The sequence below is a fragment of the Amblyraja radiata genome, chromosome 1 (genome assembly GCF_010909765.2).
Source record: "Amblyraja radiata isolate CabotCenter1 chromosome 1, sAmbRad1.1.pri, whole genome shotgun sequence".
NCBI classification, from domain to species: Eukaryota; Metazoa; Chordata; class Chondrichthyes; order Rajiformes; family Rajidae; genus Amblyraja; species Amblyraja radiata.
Genome location: NC_045956.1, coordinates 55,818,257 through 55,833,842, shown reverse-complemented (window position 1 = coordinate 55,833,842; position 15,586 = coordinate 55,818,257). Strand labels below are relative to the sequence as shown.

The 15,586-nt window shown below is 42.2% G+C and overlaps 1 protein-coding gene across 1 annotated transcript in view; it reads left to right on the top strand.

Annotated features, from left to right (window-relative positions):
* The window catches only part of LOC116978336 (probable E3 ubiquitin-protein ligase HERC3), a 68,188-nt gene that overhangs the window by 22,091 nt on the left and 30,511 nt on the right, over positions 1 to 15,586 (top strand). Inside the window, exons 11-14 of the mRNA XM_033029475.1 lie at positions 93 to 198; positions 2,541 to 2,730; positions 7,669 to 7,826; positions 13,422 to 13,502. Coding sequence (XP_032885366.1) covers positions 93 to 198; positions 2,541 to 2,730; positions 7,669 to 7,826; positions 13,422 to 13,502 — 535 coding nt within the window. The remainder of the gene's footprint in view (positions 1 to 92; positions 199 to 2,540; positions 2,731 to 7,668; positions 7,827 to 13,421; positions 13,503 to 15,586) is intronic.

Here is a 15,586-nt window from a genome sequence, read left to right as displayed (position 1 = left end):
ACCCCTGTGTAGAAATGAATGTCTTTTAAAAATGACAGTACATTTAGTAATCTTTAATGCACTAACCATTTTTCTTGATATATTGAAAACAGCAAGGATAACCATTTCAAAACAAGCCAAATGCTGTCTGGTCTGGATATGTCCTTGGTGTACCTGAACTTTGAGAATTTGGCAAAAGACACTTCACTGCTATCCCAGGTAATGTTATATAGTCATACAGCATGGAAACGGGCCCTTCGGGCCAACGCGTTCATCCATGTTAGCTCCTATTTACCTGCGTTTGACATAGAACACTTTTCCATGTTCTCTATCATATCCCTCTAAATTTCCTATCCATTTTACCTGTTCAAGTGTCTTGTCGACCAAACATTCCATAATGCCGACAATACCTCACACAATGAAACACCATATATTGTTATAGATGTTGAAGATTAGCTTTATCATTCATGGCTGTTTACATGTTTTGTCATAAGGTCATAAGTGATGATATTAGAATTAGTCTATTCTGCCCATTCTACTCCGCCATTCAATCATGGCTGATCTATCTCTCCATCCTAACCCTATTCTCCTGCCTTCTCACCATAACCTCTGATACCTGTACTAATCAAGAACCTATCTATCTCTGCCTTAAAAATATTCACTGACATGGCTTCCACAGCCTTCTGTGGCAAAAAATTGCACAGATTCACCACCCTTTGATTAAAGAAATTCCTCCTCATCTCCCTCCTAAAAGAATGTTCTTTAATTCTGAGGCTATGTCCTCTAGTGCTAGACTCTCCCACTAGTGGAAACATCCTCTCCACATCCAATCTATCCAAGCCTTTCACTATTCTGTATGTTTCAATGAGGTCCCCCCTCAATCTTCTAAACGGCAGCGAGTACAGGCCCAGTGCCAACAAACGCTCATCATAGGTTAACCTACTCGTTCCTGCGATCATTCTTGTAAACCTCCTCTGGATCCTCTCCAGAGCGGCACACCCTTCCTCAGATACGGTGCCCAAAATTGCTCACAATATTCCAAATGCGTCCTTACCAGCGCCTTACAGAGCGTCAGCATTACATCCCTGTTTTTTGTATACAAGCCCACTTGTAATAAATGCTAGCATTGAGCTTACTTTCTTTATTACCCATCAGTTCATCGCCCATTTGAAAAAATTCAATTTCATGATAGTGCTCCCATTAATACCTTCAAAATTAATCATTGACCTCTGCAAGTAGGGAGACACATGTACTGGGGTATTGTTATGAAATATTTTTGGAAATAATAGTTTCTCTCAATTTTCAACCTTTGGTGAGTGCAGAGGAATGTTACTGTTTGCTATTGATGAATAGGACAGAACTGAATATTGAGTTACAGCCAAAGGTCAATAGATTCCTCATTCTATAACATGCCCACTCGATACATTCTGATCAATTATATTACACTTCTAGCCCTTTAAGTAAAAGACAGTGAATATCTCAAAATGAATAAACTTAATTTACAAAAATGCTTAAATTTAAAAATATGCAGAACAAGAGCTTCTTATTGACTACCCAAGAGCTTCTGAAGGTATTTTATTCGAAAGCAAATAAGTCACAGAGGACGTTTCATCAATCTTTCCCAAAAGTTCATGTTGCTTTAGAAGAATTATATGACAATCTAAACTCACTTGCTTTCATACTGCAATTACTTAGAAAAGAATGAGGAGATCTCAGTATTGCTTTGTATTTCTGCCGTCTATAATGCTACCTCTTTCAATGCACTAACATCAACTCTGCAATCACTGATTATACAAGGACATAATCTGAAATATAGGAATTATTTTTACTGCAAGGTCATTAATGAAGGAAATAGATAAAGTATTGACAATACTTTGTTGGGCATTGATGTATGGTGGGGGTGAAGCCTAAGTGACATTACAAACTATCAACTATTACAAAAGTTCAATTTAGTCAGCAGTTTGTTTAAATTGTGTAGAAAACAAAAACTACAATACATTCTCCAATTCATGCTGGAATAATGTAATCAGATAAATGCAGTGTGTGGAGAATAATGATAAATAATGCTTGTATAAAATTAGTTTTCAAAACTTATTCTCACCAAGTTTAATTGGTAAAATTAATCTAGCCATCTCCACTCAGCCTAACAATGTCCCAAATGGGCATAGGGTGGCACTTTAGTGCAGCTTGTAGAGCCACAGCCTCACAGCGTTAGAGAGCCAGGTTCAATGCTGACCTCACGTGTGGAGTTTGCACGTTCTCCCTGTGACCGTATGGGTTTCTTCTGGGTGATCCGGTTTCCTCCCACATCCCAACGACGGCGTATTTGTAGGTTAATTGGTCTCTGTAAATTGCCCTCAGTGTGCAGGGAGTGGATGAGAAAGTGGGATAACCTAGAACTGATGTAAACGGGTGATTGTGCTCGTTATCGACTTGATGGGCCAAAGGGTCCTGTTTCCACACTGTATCTCTAAACAAAAGTAAACTAGACTTGTACATTGAATTAAATGGGTTGAATATTATGAAAAGATGTTCCGCTCCTGATGCTGACTGTTTTACAGGTGACAAATGCAATCCTGACAAAGCTGATCCCTTCACTCCCTCGCTCTCCTGCAAGTTTGGAAGCTCTGCGAGTTTACCTTGTTCTGCCTGAGCTCATCGCTGTACTTGATGGGCCAAAAAGCTCCAAGCTGACAGAATCGCTAACCACAGCCATTCTGTCCCTCGAAGGAAGTTACTTCAAAGTTCTAGGTAAGGGATTTATTTCTGAACATTTAAACGTTACCAAAATCTCCGTTGTTTGCAATTAAATCAAAAAACAAAGAATTATTGCACATTGATCAGTTTCTGACAAAACTTCTGAAGAGGAGAGGTTTGTGGCTGGGGACACCATTATAAAACGATCAGGTTAAAATGTCTTCAATCTTCAATCCAAAGAATTGAACAGATAATTTAGTCAGGTTTGTTTATGCAGCACTTGGGCAATGCAGCAGGTGAGATGGCATCTTTAGGATGAGTTGTTAATCTAAGGTCCATTAACCTCTCAGATCTTATAGGCTATTTTCAAAGACTGACATGGGATTTTTCTCCAGATATCTAAATGTATTCTTCATCCAATATCATTAAAACATATTCCATCCAAGACCTCATTGGGAGTTAAGGAATTTGGTTATGGGCAAATTTACTTCAACTTTTCGTTTGTTACAACAGTGATTACATTCCTCATATAATTATATGTAAGTATAAGTATATCATTGATTATAAAATATTTTGCCCTTTTGATGAAATAAATTCTTGCCAAGTCCAAATATCTTGCGTAGTCAAAATGGACCAGATCAGAGGACTTCTTGGACTCATACATATGAACTGAAAATGCTGTTAACATTCACCAAGTATGGTAAGATGTATGAAAAGAGAAATAGAGTTATTATTTCAAGTTGAAGAATCTTCATCAGAGCTGAAAAGGTGTTTTTGAGTTGCAGTGAAGGCTGTGGAAAAGATGGATAGGATAAGGGGAATATCTGTGATCGGGTGAGGCTCGGTAAAATAGGATAATGAAACCATTCATTCAACAGGCAAATCTTATATCCCTGCTATTGACATCACATAACACAAAGAAGTGTGATCACCCTCTAACTTGTTCCCATTAACCTGTCTTCAGATTATCATAGACAAATCTATACATAACTAAAGCTCTGATCTTGTGCTCTTCTGGTTTGCGCGTGTTTTCTATTTGCGCAAAAACACCGTTCTCCTGTGCTGCGAGAGCACCGTTTCATTCTGATCGATGGAATAATGTAAAAGTTTGTGAGGTTTAAAAATCATAAAAAACCGTGCTTGCGCAGATCGACCTCCTCTCCTGCCAGTCAGCGCCGTGCGGATTGGTCGCTTCTCATGTCACTCCCCGGGACGATCCGCCCCTTCCTGCGCCATCGCGTCTTTACCGGAGCTGAGGGAGGTCAGCGGAGGTCTCCAACCGGAACGGCGATGTCGCCAAACGGAAAGCGGTGAATCAGTTCCTGGCGAAGGAGATCATCCAGCGCCTGCTGTGAGTCTCAAACATACCGCCATCGCAACGGTCCGCAGCTCCATCCCCTTCCCCTTTGGTCTCCCTCGCTAGCTCCCGCCCCCCTCTCCCGTGATACCCCCCTCTCCCCCTTGGCTCTTCCCCCGTCTGTTCTCCGAGCTCCCCTCCCACCCCCACACACCGGCGCGGTCGTAGCTGCTGGTGTTTCCAGGCCGCTCCGAGGCCTGGCTCTGAGGGCGCTGACGGCTGATGCTCCTCCGCGGCACGCAAGAAGGGAGATGAGTGGCAACCTCGAGATCTTGGGGAGGGAGAGTGGGGGAGGAGAGGGGATAGTGGGGGAGGAGGGAATTAGGGAGGGTAGAGGAGTTATGGAGGGAGGGAGTGACTGAGGATAGGGGAAAGATGAGGGAGGGATTGGGGAGGGTAAGAGGAGAGGGAAAAGAAGAGGGGGAGGTGAGGAGGGAGAGTGGGGGAATAGAGTTAGAGGAGTGGGGGAGGTAGGGAGTGGGGAATAGAGGGAGAGTAGTGCATTGGGGAGGTGAGGAGGGATAGTGGGGGCTAGAGGGATAGGAGGGGTGTAGGGAGGGAGAGAGTGCTAGGGATGAGAGGAAATGAGCTGTGCCTGTGCAGTTGGGGACTATGTGTGAGTGGTGGAATATTGTGTTGGGGGACCAAGCCCAACACAATTGTGTTACGTGTGACGGACCCAATGGATGCCACTTAGTATACTATATATATATATATATATATATATATATATATATATATATATATATATATTATTTGTAGGAAGGAACTGCAGATGCTGGTTAAACTGAAGATAGACACAAAATGCTGGAGTAATTCAGCGGGATAGGCAGCATCTCTGTAGAGGGAATGGGTGATGTTTCGGGTAAAGGCCCTTCTTCAAACTAGTCAGGGGAAAGGAAAACAATAGATGGTGATGTAGAGAGAGATATAGAACAATGAATGAAAGATATGCAAAAAAGAAACAATGATAAAAGAAACAGGCCATTGTTAGATATTTGCGAGGTGAGAATGAGAAGCTGGTGCAACTTGGGTGGGAGAAGGATGGAGAGACATAATGCAGGGGTTACTTAAAGTGGGTTTGTAATCGATGTCAGTCAATAGTCTATCTCCTGTGATGGAGATGGTGAGATCAAGAAAGAGGAGGGAGATGGTCCAAGTGAATTTGAGTGCAGGATGGAAATTGGTGGTGACGTTAATGAAGACCATGAATTCTGCATGGGTGCAGGAGGTAGCACCGATGCAGTCATCAATATAACGGAGATAAAGTTCGGGGATAGGGCTAGTGTATGCCTGGATTGTTCAACGTATTGCACATAATACTTTATTGTCACATGTACCGTGAAGGTACAGTGAAATTCATTAGTTTTTTGCATTCACAGTATACAAAAGAGTTGCCACATGTCGCTGACAAGGTTACAAAAGTGCCCATAAATATTGTTGATCGGCTGCCCTGAAGGCCGCAGCACCCTGTGTGTGCCTTCAGCCCTGTCCATCGTCACTACCATCTTTGCAACATGAAAACACCTTTTTTGACACCCTTTCCCACTTCTGACAAAAGGACTCCAACCTGAAACATTAACGCTGTTGTGTAGGAAGGAGCTGCTAGGGAAAGATAGATGCAAAGTGCTAGAGTAACTCAATAGGTCAGGCAGCATCACTGGAGAAAAGAAAGAGGTGACGTCTTCTTCTGTAGTATGTCTTTTAGACCTGCAGCTCCGTTGAGGCGAGCCAGTCCAGCATGTCATCGTCCAGGTCAATCAGACCTCATTCACCATTCGGTGGCCGGTGTTTGGGGCAACTGGTGACTATGTGCTCCACTGTCTGTGTTGGGTCCACACACTCGCAGGAGACGCTGTCCACGAGGCCCCACTTCACCGCTACTCCATAGCGTCCGATGCCTGTCCTCAAGCGGTTGAGGGTTGTCCACTGCTTTCGGGGCAGGTCCTGGCCAGGGATGTCCATGGGGTCATTGATGTAATGGTGTAGCCTAGATGGTCTGCTGACTTCCACTGGTCGCTCCATCTCGTCTTGACCCAGGTGGCCTTAGAAGCGTCAGCCGGTGTTGTGCAGGGCAACTCTTGGGCTTACGTGACAAAGGGGTGCCGTGACTTGAGGCACACTCGTCGTGGTGGCTCTGTGACGATCTGATGGAGGAGGTGGGATTCACTGGTCAGAGGTGACGTATAAGTAGGTATGTTACAAAACTTACCTTCAGCGGCGCTGCAGTTCTGCCACTGGCCGTGTGCGCGATTTTGGCGCCTTTGATGGGGGGGGGGGCGGGATTAAAATGCGGTTTTCTCCTACCTGTCCTGGATTATATTTTCTCGGAGTGCAAGCTTTTGCTGAAGAATTGTTCCGACGGCCGTTCTGTGAAATTTTTTTTTTAATCGCCCGACAAGTTCAGCGCTGGAGTAATTAAAAAATCAGTTTCTAAAGCCGTCAACGCCGACAACGTGGACGGATTTCACGTACGGGACAGGTAAAGGAAAGCCGTTTATTTTATGTATAAACGTGCTCCTTAAGATGCCTTTAATTCCCATTTTACGTTGCGAAAAGGTGATTTAGGACCCATACGAACCGGCGGTATTTTTCATGCCGATATGGGGTTTAAATTCACCACAACCGCGACGTTCCAATTGATCGCGTTCCAGAAAAACCCACTCGCAAGATGATTTAAATGGCCATTAATTTACAGGAATTAAACATAAGATTCCTTCCATTTGGCCTATAAATCCATGACTGAGATTTAAAAATCATGTTATATTGTGAATTCTTGTGTGTATGTTATTTGGACACTTAGGCTATTTAAAAATGTTGATCTTTTCTTAAGAAATGGATAGATGTTTAGATCTAGTAATTGAATTATGTAATTATCTACAATTGGGTAACTAACTAATTGTATGCTTTAATTTCAGGTCATCCAATTAAGATTGTTTCATATTTGTTTCAGAATGCTTCAATCTATAATAACTGAAAATTTCATTCTGGTCTCTTAATTTTTAAGAAAGTTATGGGCTTTTGACTGTTCTTGATCACAGGTTTTGTGTTAAGTCAATGGAAAAGCAATAGGGAACAAGATGCTAATTTCCGAGTATGAAAATAGCCATAATTTTTTTAATACTGAAGATATGAAAGTGAATTATGTGTCAAATTAAACTTCCTTTTATGCTTTATCTGATGGGATAAATTGCAGACTTGATTTTTAAAATCTCAAAATTTTGTAACATTGCTAGTATAAGATCGGAACCCTTCTTCAGATTGAAGAAACGTCACCTATTCACTTTCACCAGAGATGTTCCCCTCATTTTGCATTTTTATTTCTAGTATCAAAAAGGTTCCTTAGACCTTTTAGATCTCTGCTAAAGATAAAGAAGCCAACCAGAAGAACTCTGGTATCATTTCGAAATGAGTGAAACTGTTTAAGCATATCAGTCAGAAGACGGATCCTGACCTGAAACATCTGTCTGATCTGTCAAATTCTTCTTGCATTTTTTTTTGTTGAAAACGTAACTATGCTGTTTTGAAATTCAATATTCAGTTTGATTTTATCTTTTACTGTTTCTTTGTTATTTGATTTAATTGCAAACAATTGTGCTTTATTTTACTTGACTATTTCACCCTTTCTTGATCAGAATGTTGGTGGAAGGCAATACCTCTCTACTTCTTCAAGCGTCTTGTGAGGATTTATCATGACGAATCCAAGCAACTTCTTCACCTCGCTATGACTGACATCTCAAAGAATATCTCTGAACTTAAGAAATCATTACAAATTTTACAAACACTTTATAAGGTTGGTGCGAATTTCTTCTTCTTGTACAATATATAGTTTAGTTTATTAATGTAATGTGTACTGAGGTACAGTGAAAAGCCTTTTTGTTGCATGCTATCCAGTCAGCAAAAGGACCATATGTTTACAATCAAGCCGTCTACAGTGTACAGTAATGGGATAAAGGGTATAACATTTAGTGCAAAATAAAGTTTGATTAAAGACTGTTTGAAAGTCTCTTATCAGGTAGATGGGAGATCAGGGTCACTCTTTAGTTAGCAAGACAGCTGGGAAGAAACTGTCCCTGAATTTGGAGTTGTGAATTTTCAAACTTCTTTACCTTTTGCCTGATGGGAGAAGGGAGAAGAGGAAGTGACAAGGGTAAAGTTCAAAGTAAACTTTATTGTCAATTCAAATAATGCAACAAGTAGTTACACAGAGGATTGAAATTGCGTTTCCCCATACTCCAAATGTGCAAGTAATATTTATAACACAGGCAGACTATATACCAATAAAGATAGACAATGGACATATACATTATATAAAATATTCAGTGTGCCAGAGTGTAGTAAAATTTTGAGGTATGTTATTAAGTTGCAATAATAAAAGGTGCAATATAGAAAAGTGCATATAACATACTGCAGACATTGAGTTAAAGTTATTTTGACAGTCAGTTGGTCTTTGTTTGTGTAATGTTCATGGAATTTTCTTGAGTGTGTTGAGTAGTCTGATGGCCTGAGGGAAAAAGCTGTTTTTGAATCTGGTGGTTTTGCTCCGCATGCTGCGGTAGCGCTTTCCGGATGGTAGGAGGGTGAACAGTTTGTGTGCTGGGCGGGTGGTGTCTTTGATGATATTGGTTGCTCTCTTGCGACAGCGAGATGGGTATAAGTCCTGGATTGCTGGTTGGGGTGATCTGGTGATCTTCTCCGCTGTCCTCACCACTCTCTGTAGGGCCTTCTGGTCAGCAGCAGAGCAACTGCCATACCAGACTGAGAGACTGCTGGTAAGAATGCTCTCGATGGCACCCCTGTAAAAAGTGGTGAGGGCAGAAGGGGGGAGGTCGGCTCTCCTCATCCGTCGAGGGAAGTGGAGGCGTTGCTGAGCTTTCTTGACTAGGGAGATGGTGTTGGTGGACCATGTTTGATCATCTGTGATGTGCACTCCCAGGAACTTGGTGCTTTTCACAGACTCCACTGCACTGCCATTGATGGTGAGTGGGGTGTGTGCTGTCTGTTTCTTCCTGAAGTCCACAGTTATTTATTTTGTTTTATTGACATTGAGTTGAAGGTTATTGATGTCACACCAGGTGATGAATTGTTGTACCTCCTCTCTGTAGGCTGAGTCGTTATCGTGGCTGATGAGACCCACCACTGTTGTGTCATCTGCGAACTTGATGATGTGGTTCGAATTATGTTTGGCACAACAGTCATGTGTCATCAGCGTGAACAACAGAGGGCTCAGCACACATCCCTGTGGGACCCCGGTGTTCATGATGGTGGTCTCTGATGAGTTTTTGCCAACTTTTACTGTCTGTGGTCTGTCGGTGAGGAAGTCCAGTAACCAGTTGCATAGTGGGGTGCTGATGCCTATTTCGCCGAGTTTATTCACCAGGTGTTGGGGGATGACTGTGTTGAAGGCGGAGCTGAAGTCGATGAACAGCATCCGCACGTAACTGTTATTGTTTTCCAGATGAGCCAGGCTCATCCTTTATTATGCTGGTGGTCTTGCTGAGTCTGCATGAGGTGTAGATAGTGTCAGTGGAAGCAACTTTGGTTTGCGTGACTAGGCTGCATCCACAACTATCTTAATCAATATGTATTCATCATCAAATATGATTAAACATTTCCCATCCATTATTTAATTGAAGTTGAGATCTGGTTATGGGCAAATTTACTTCGAATTTTCCTTTGTTACAACAGTTATCCAGGGAGTAGTGGAGGGAACGATCTCAGCGGAAAGCAGAATGGGGTGGAGATGGGAAGATGTGGCTAGTGGTGGGATCCCGTTGAACGTGGCGAAAATGTCAAACGATTATGATCTGTGGAGAAAATGTGGCCCATAATCCTCCAACATTGCTAAACACGTTAACACCCCCTCCCATTCCCATATTGACCTTTCTGCCCTGGGCCTCCTCCACTGTCAGAGTGAAGCCGGATGCAAATTGGAGGAACAGCACATAGTGGTTGGAATATTGATTTCTCTACCTTCAAATAACCTTTGCTTTCCCTCACTGTCCCTCCCCCAGGGCCGGTCTTAGGAGGTGCGGGGCCCAATTGGGAACAATATTCATAGAAATATAAATAAATAATTATAAATGAGTCGCGTGTCGTGAGTAATCTGACAGTCAGTCGGCTTTAAAAAAATCTCAAACCGCGCATGCGCTAATTGTTCTTCTCTCCGTAAAAATAAAAATAAATAAAGTAACAATTCAATTTGTCCAAGGCTTCCAAATCTCCTTTCTGAATTACTGAATAGGTGGGGGGTGGAGGGTGATGGCAGGGGGAAAGATGGTAGGAAAAACGGGAGCACACCGGGACAACATGAATCAGTTGCCATCTTATTGAATGATTATACTAGTTCAAGGGACCAAGTGGGAGGAGAGTTCCTTTCATAGCGTGTGGGGAGTCTAGCCAGGGGTAAAGTTGCGGGGAGGACAGGAGCATTGAGAAGGAGGGGGTCGGGGTTCATGCCAGTAACCCACCGACTCACCGCTGCCACGGCGCTCCGGGCGCGGAGCCACCGCATTGTGGCCGGGGAGTGAAGTTGCTCGCGTGGCTACGAGCGGTCGCCATCACCGGACAGCGGAATCGACTGCCATCTCAGCGCCTTCTGCCGGCCCGCTCACCTCTGGCAGTGCTCTCCGTCTGAACAGTGGGGGGGACCAACTCAAGAGCTAAGATCTTAGAGCGGAGTGGGTCAGCAGGTGATGGATAACATCACAGCGGGCGATGGAGCTTACTCCTGTGTCAGCGCGAACAAGGGATCAATTGAGGTTACTTGCACTGACATATGGAGGAAGCTCCACCGCCCGCTGTGCTGTTATCCATCGCCCGCTGACCCGCTCTTGAGATGGATGCTGGCATGATCCCCGACCGCCTCCTTTCTCAACGCTCCTGCCCTCCCCGCAACTTTACCCCTGGACAGACTACCCACACGCTGTGAAAGGAACTGTTTTCCCCCTCCCCCCCCCTTGGCTATACCTCAGTACAGCAACATCATTCTTGATGTTGCTGTACTGAGGGATAACAAAGTATATCTTTCTTGGCTAACAACCTAACCTTCGGCCTCCAAGATGCAGGTACATTTTCTAGCAATGTAACAAACTTTTGCGAATTTAAAAATCAAGTCTGCAATTTATCCCACCAGATAAAGCATAAAAAGAAGTTTAATTTGACACCTAATTCACTTTCATATCTTCTGTATTAAAAAAGTTATGGCCATTTTCATACTCGGAGATTAGCATCTTGTTCCCTATCGCTTTTTCATTGACAACACAAAACCTGTGATCGAGGACAGTCAAAAGCCTATCTTTCTTAAAAATTAAGAGAAATGAATGAAATTTTCAGTTGTTATAGATTTAAGCATTCTGAAACAAATATAAAACATCTTACTTGGATGACCTGAAATTAAAGCATTTAATTAGTTAATTACCTAATTGTAGCTAATTACAAAATTGACCGTTGTGACGGAAATAGTACTAAACACCCAGACTGCCTTAAAAAATCAGAAATGTGATATTCTCAAGATCAGAACTTTAATATTATTGTATTATATGCTGTAAATCCATAACAGATAGGTAAATAAATTACAATTTCTAGCAATAAACCATGTCTTTATGGAGAAGATCAGTTGCTAGCTGGTACATTGGCATATCATAATCAGTAGCATCATCATACTCCTCAGATTGTAACCAATAAACAACTCTGTACACCTTGTTTTTCCTCAAGTTTTCAATTTTGGCATTGTAAACTACAAGTTTTCGCTCTTCAAACCACGCATGACATGCCTTTCTGCCCACTACTTTCCCATTAACAATGTCCTGTAGATTCCATTTCTTAAGAAAAGGACAATTAAAAAAAATAGCCTAAGTATCCAAATAACAAACTAATCCTATTCACACAAGAATTCACAATATAACATGATTTTTAAATCTCACTGTCATGAATTTATATGCCAGATGGAAGGAATTTAATGTTTAATTCCCATAAATTAATCTAGAAACATCCACTCAATATAATCAAAATATCTGTAGAAGCTGCAATGTGGTGTTACATATATATTGCAATCAGTGATGGAAATGGGTTTTAGGAACCAGGGATACGCTAAGGTCCGTGAGGCTGAGGTTGGGCGGGGGGGGCGGGGGGGGGGCGGTGGATAGGCGCTATAATCCCCTCATGGCTGTTACCAAGTGCTACAGTAGTAGTTAACAAATCGTTTGTGTCTGATGGCCGTGCAGCGGTTGTTATCCATGTTTGTTTTGTAAATAAATCCGTATGGCGAATGTTTAAACAAAAATCTTTATTTAACAAAGCGAATTTGTATTTCCGTACGAAATACGGAAAATTAACGCGGGGCCCCACTTAGGCGTGGAGAATTGGGAGAAATCGGTCCAATCGGCTTTAGGCCGGCCCTGCCCTCCCCCACCCTAGCACTCTTCTTTCACTCTTCTCCTGATTAATTTTACTGTTAGCCACAGGGAGAGGTTGGACAGATTTGAGTAGTTTTCTCCTGAATGCTGAAGTTTGCGGGGAGACCTGATATAAAATTATGGGAAGCATAGTTTAGGTAGACTGTCAGAAGCTTTTCCCAGGATGGAAATATCAAATACTAGAGGGCTTAAGGTGAGAAGACCAAGGTTTAAAGATGAGCAGAAGAGGTTTTTTTACACAGAGGGTAGTGAGTGTCTGGAATGCACGTGAGGTGGTGGTTGAGGCAGATGCGATAGTGGCATTTAAGAGACTTTTGGATATGCATTTGAATTGGCAGGGAATGAAAGGATATGGATTGTGAGCAGGCAGACAAGAGTTGGCATCACGTTCGATGCAGACATTGTTAGCCTAAGACCTTGTTCTTGTGCTGTATTGTTCTGTGAAGTCAATTACAAATATTGAAATGACTTTTAACCAGGTTTATGGATAGTAAAGAGAGATGGGCCAAATCCACGGAAATGGGACTAACTCGACTAAACATCGTGAATGATTTGGGTCCATAAAAGTCAATGACAATGGACTCTGACATTTTACCAAGATCAATGGTGGATCATTTAGTAACCATCAGGTCTTAACTTGTAGAAACAAAGAACTGCAGATGCTGTTTTAAATCAAAGATAGACACAAAGTGCAGGAGTAACTCAGCAGGTCAGGCAGCATCTCCGGAGAAAAAGGATAGGTAACTTTTCAGGTCAGAACACTTCTTCAGATTTGAGTTTGAAAAAGTGTTCCGACGTGAAACTTCAACAAGCGTTTTTCTCCGGAGTTGCTGCCTGACCCAATGAGTGACTCCAGCTCTTTGTCTATCTTAGGACTTAATTTGTAAGTTTCTCTTAAAAATGCAACAACATCCTGTCTCATATTGATTATGTTTTGTATTTCAAACTGATGTCTAATTATATACTGGCAGGTAAATTCTACCAGAGATGATCAAATTCGAGAGAGGCGCTTCAATATTCCTGTAATTAAAATGTTTGAAGAGTTGTTCTGGGTAAGTGATAGAATATTTATCTTAAATGCTATGCTGAAAATGATCTCTGTGAGGTTTAAAATCAAGTGCTAATATCTCTGGCTCATTCTCATTGCAACTTCAGCTGAAAGAAATGAAAATAGACTCAAAACGCTGGAGTAACTCAACGGGTTAGGCAGCATCTCTGAACAAAAGAAATAGGTGACGTTTTGGGTCGAGACTCTTCTTAAGTTCCTTCCGACACATAAAAATAGACTTTTTTAAATTGTGTAAGAAGGAACTGCAGATGCTGGTTTAAACCAAAGATAGACACAAAAAGCTGGGGTAAATTTTACATTATAAATGACTGTATTTAGATTTGTTTTGGGAATTTTGGTATGGCACCTCCCAACTCCACAACCTGCCGATAACTCCAGCCAACCATACTTTTGTGGAATATATTTGACTTTCTTTTCCTTTTGGAAAACTCTCAATACAAAGACAGTAATAAAAAACCTGAAGATAGACACAAAAAGCTGGAGTAACTCTGAAGAAGGGTCTCGACCCGAAACGTCACCCATTCCTTCTCTCCAGAGATGTTGCCTGCCCGCTGAGTTACTCCAGCTTTTTGTGTCTATCTTCAGGTTTTTTATTACTGTCTTTGTATTGAGAGTTTTCCAAAAGGAAAAGAAAGTCAAATATATTCCACAAAAGTATGGTTGGCTGGAGTTATCGGCAGGTTGTGGAGTTGGGAGGTGCCATACCAAAATTCCCAAAACAAATCTAAATACAGTCATTTATAATGTAAAATTTAATACAAAAAACAAACAATAGAAAGTGGAGGTGAGGTAGCTCTGCTGGTGAGGGATGGAATTCAGTCCCTTGCGAGGGAAGACATAGGGACTGACGAGGTAGAGTCACTGTGGATTGAGTTGAGGAATTGTAAAGGCAAGAAGACACTAATTGGTGTTATTTACAGACTCCCAAATAGTAGCCCGGATGTAGGGTGTAAGTTGCAGCAGGAGTTAAAACTGGCATGTACAAAGGTAATGCCACTGTGGTGTTGGGGGATTTCAATATGCAGGTAAACTGGGAAAATCAGGTTGGTTCAGGACCCCAAGAAAGAGAGTTTATAGAATCCCTCCGAGATGGATTCTTAGAGCAGCTTGTAATGGAGCCGACCAGAGAAAAGGCAGTTCTGGATTTAGTGTTGTCCAATGAACCAGATATGATAAGAGAACTCGAAGTAAAGTAACCGCTTGGAGGTAGTGATCATAATATGATTAGTTTTAATCTGCAATTTGAGAAGGAGAACGTTCATTCGGAAGTGGCAGTGATGCAGTTGAACAAAGGGGACTATGAAGGCATGAGAGGGGAGCTGGCCAAAGTAGACTGGAAAGGGAGCCTAGCAGGAATGACGGTGGAACAACAAAGGCAGGAATTTCTGGGCATAATCCGGAAGACGCAGGATCATTTCATAGAAACATAGAAAATAGGAGCAGGAGTAGGCCATTCGGCCCTTCGAGCCTGCACCGCCATTCAATATGATCCTGGCTGATCATCCAACTCAGTATCCTGTACCTGCCTTCTCTCCATACCCCCTGATACCTTTAGCCACAAGGGCCACATCTAACTCCCTCTTAAATATAGCCAATGAACTGGCCTCAATTACCTTCTGTGGCAGAGAATTCCACAGATTCACCACTCTCTGTGTGAAAAATGTTTTTCGCATCTCGGTCCAAAAAGATTTCCCCCTTATCCTTAAACTGTGGCCCCTTGTTCTGGACTTCCCCAACATCTGGAACATTCTTCCTGCATCAAGCCTGTCCAACCCCTTAAGAATTTTGTAAGTTTCTATAAGATTCCCCCTCAATCCTCTAAATTCTAGCAAGTACAAGCCGAGTCTATCCAGTCTTTCTTCATATGAAAGTCCTGACATCCCAGGAATCAATCTGGTGAAGATTCTCTGTACTCCCTCTATGGCAAGAATGTCTTTCCTCAGATTAGGAGACCAAAACTGTACGCAATACTTGAGGTATGGTCTCATCAAGACCCTGTACAACTGCAGTAGAACCTCTCTGCTCCTATACTCAAATTCTTTTGCTATGAATGCTAACATACCATTC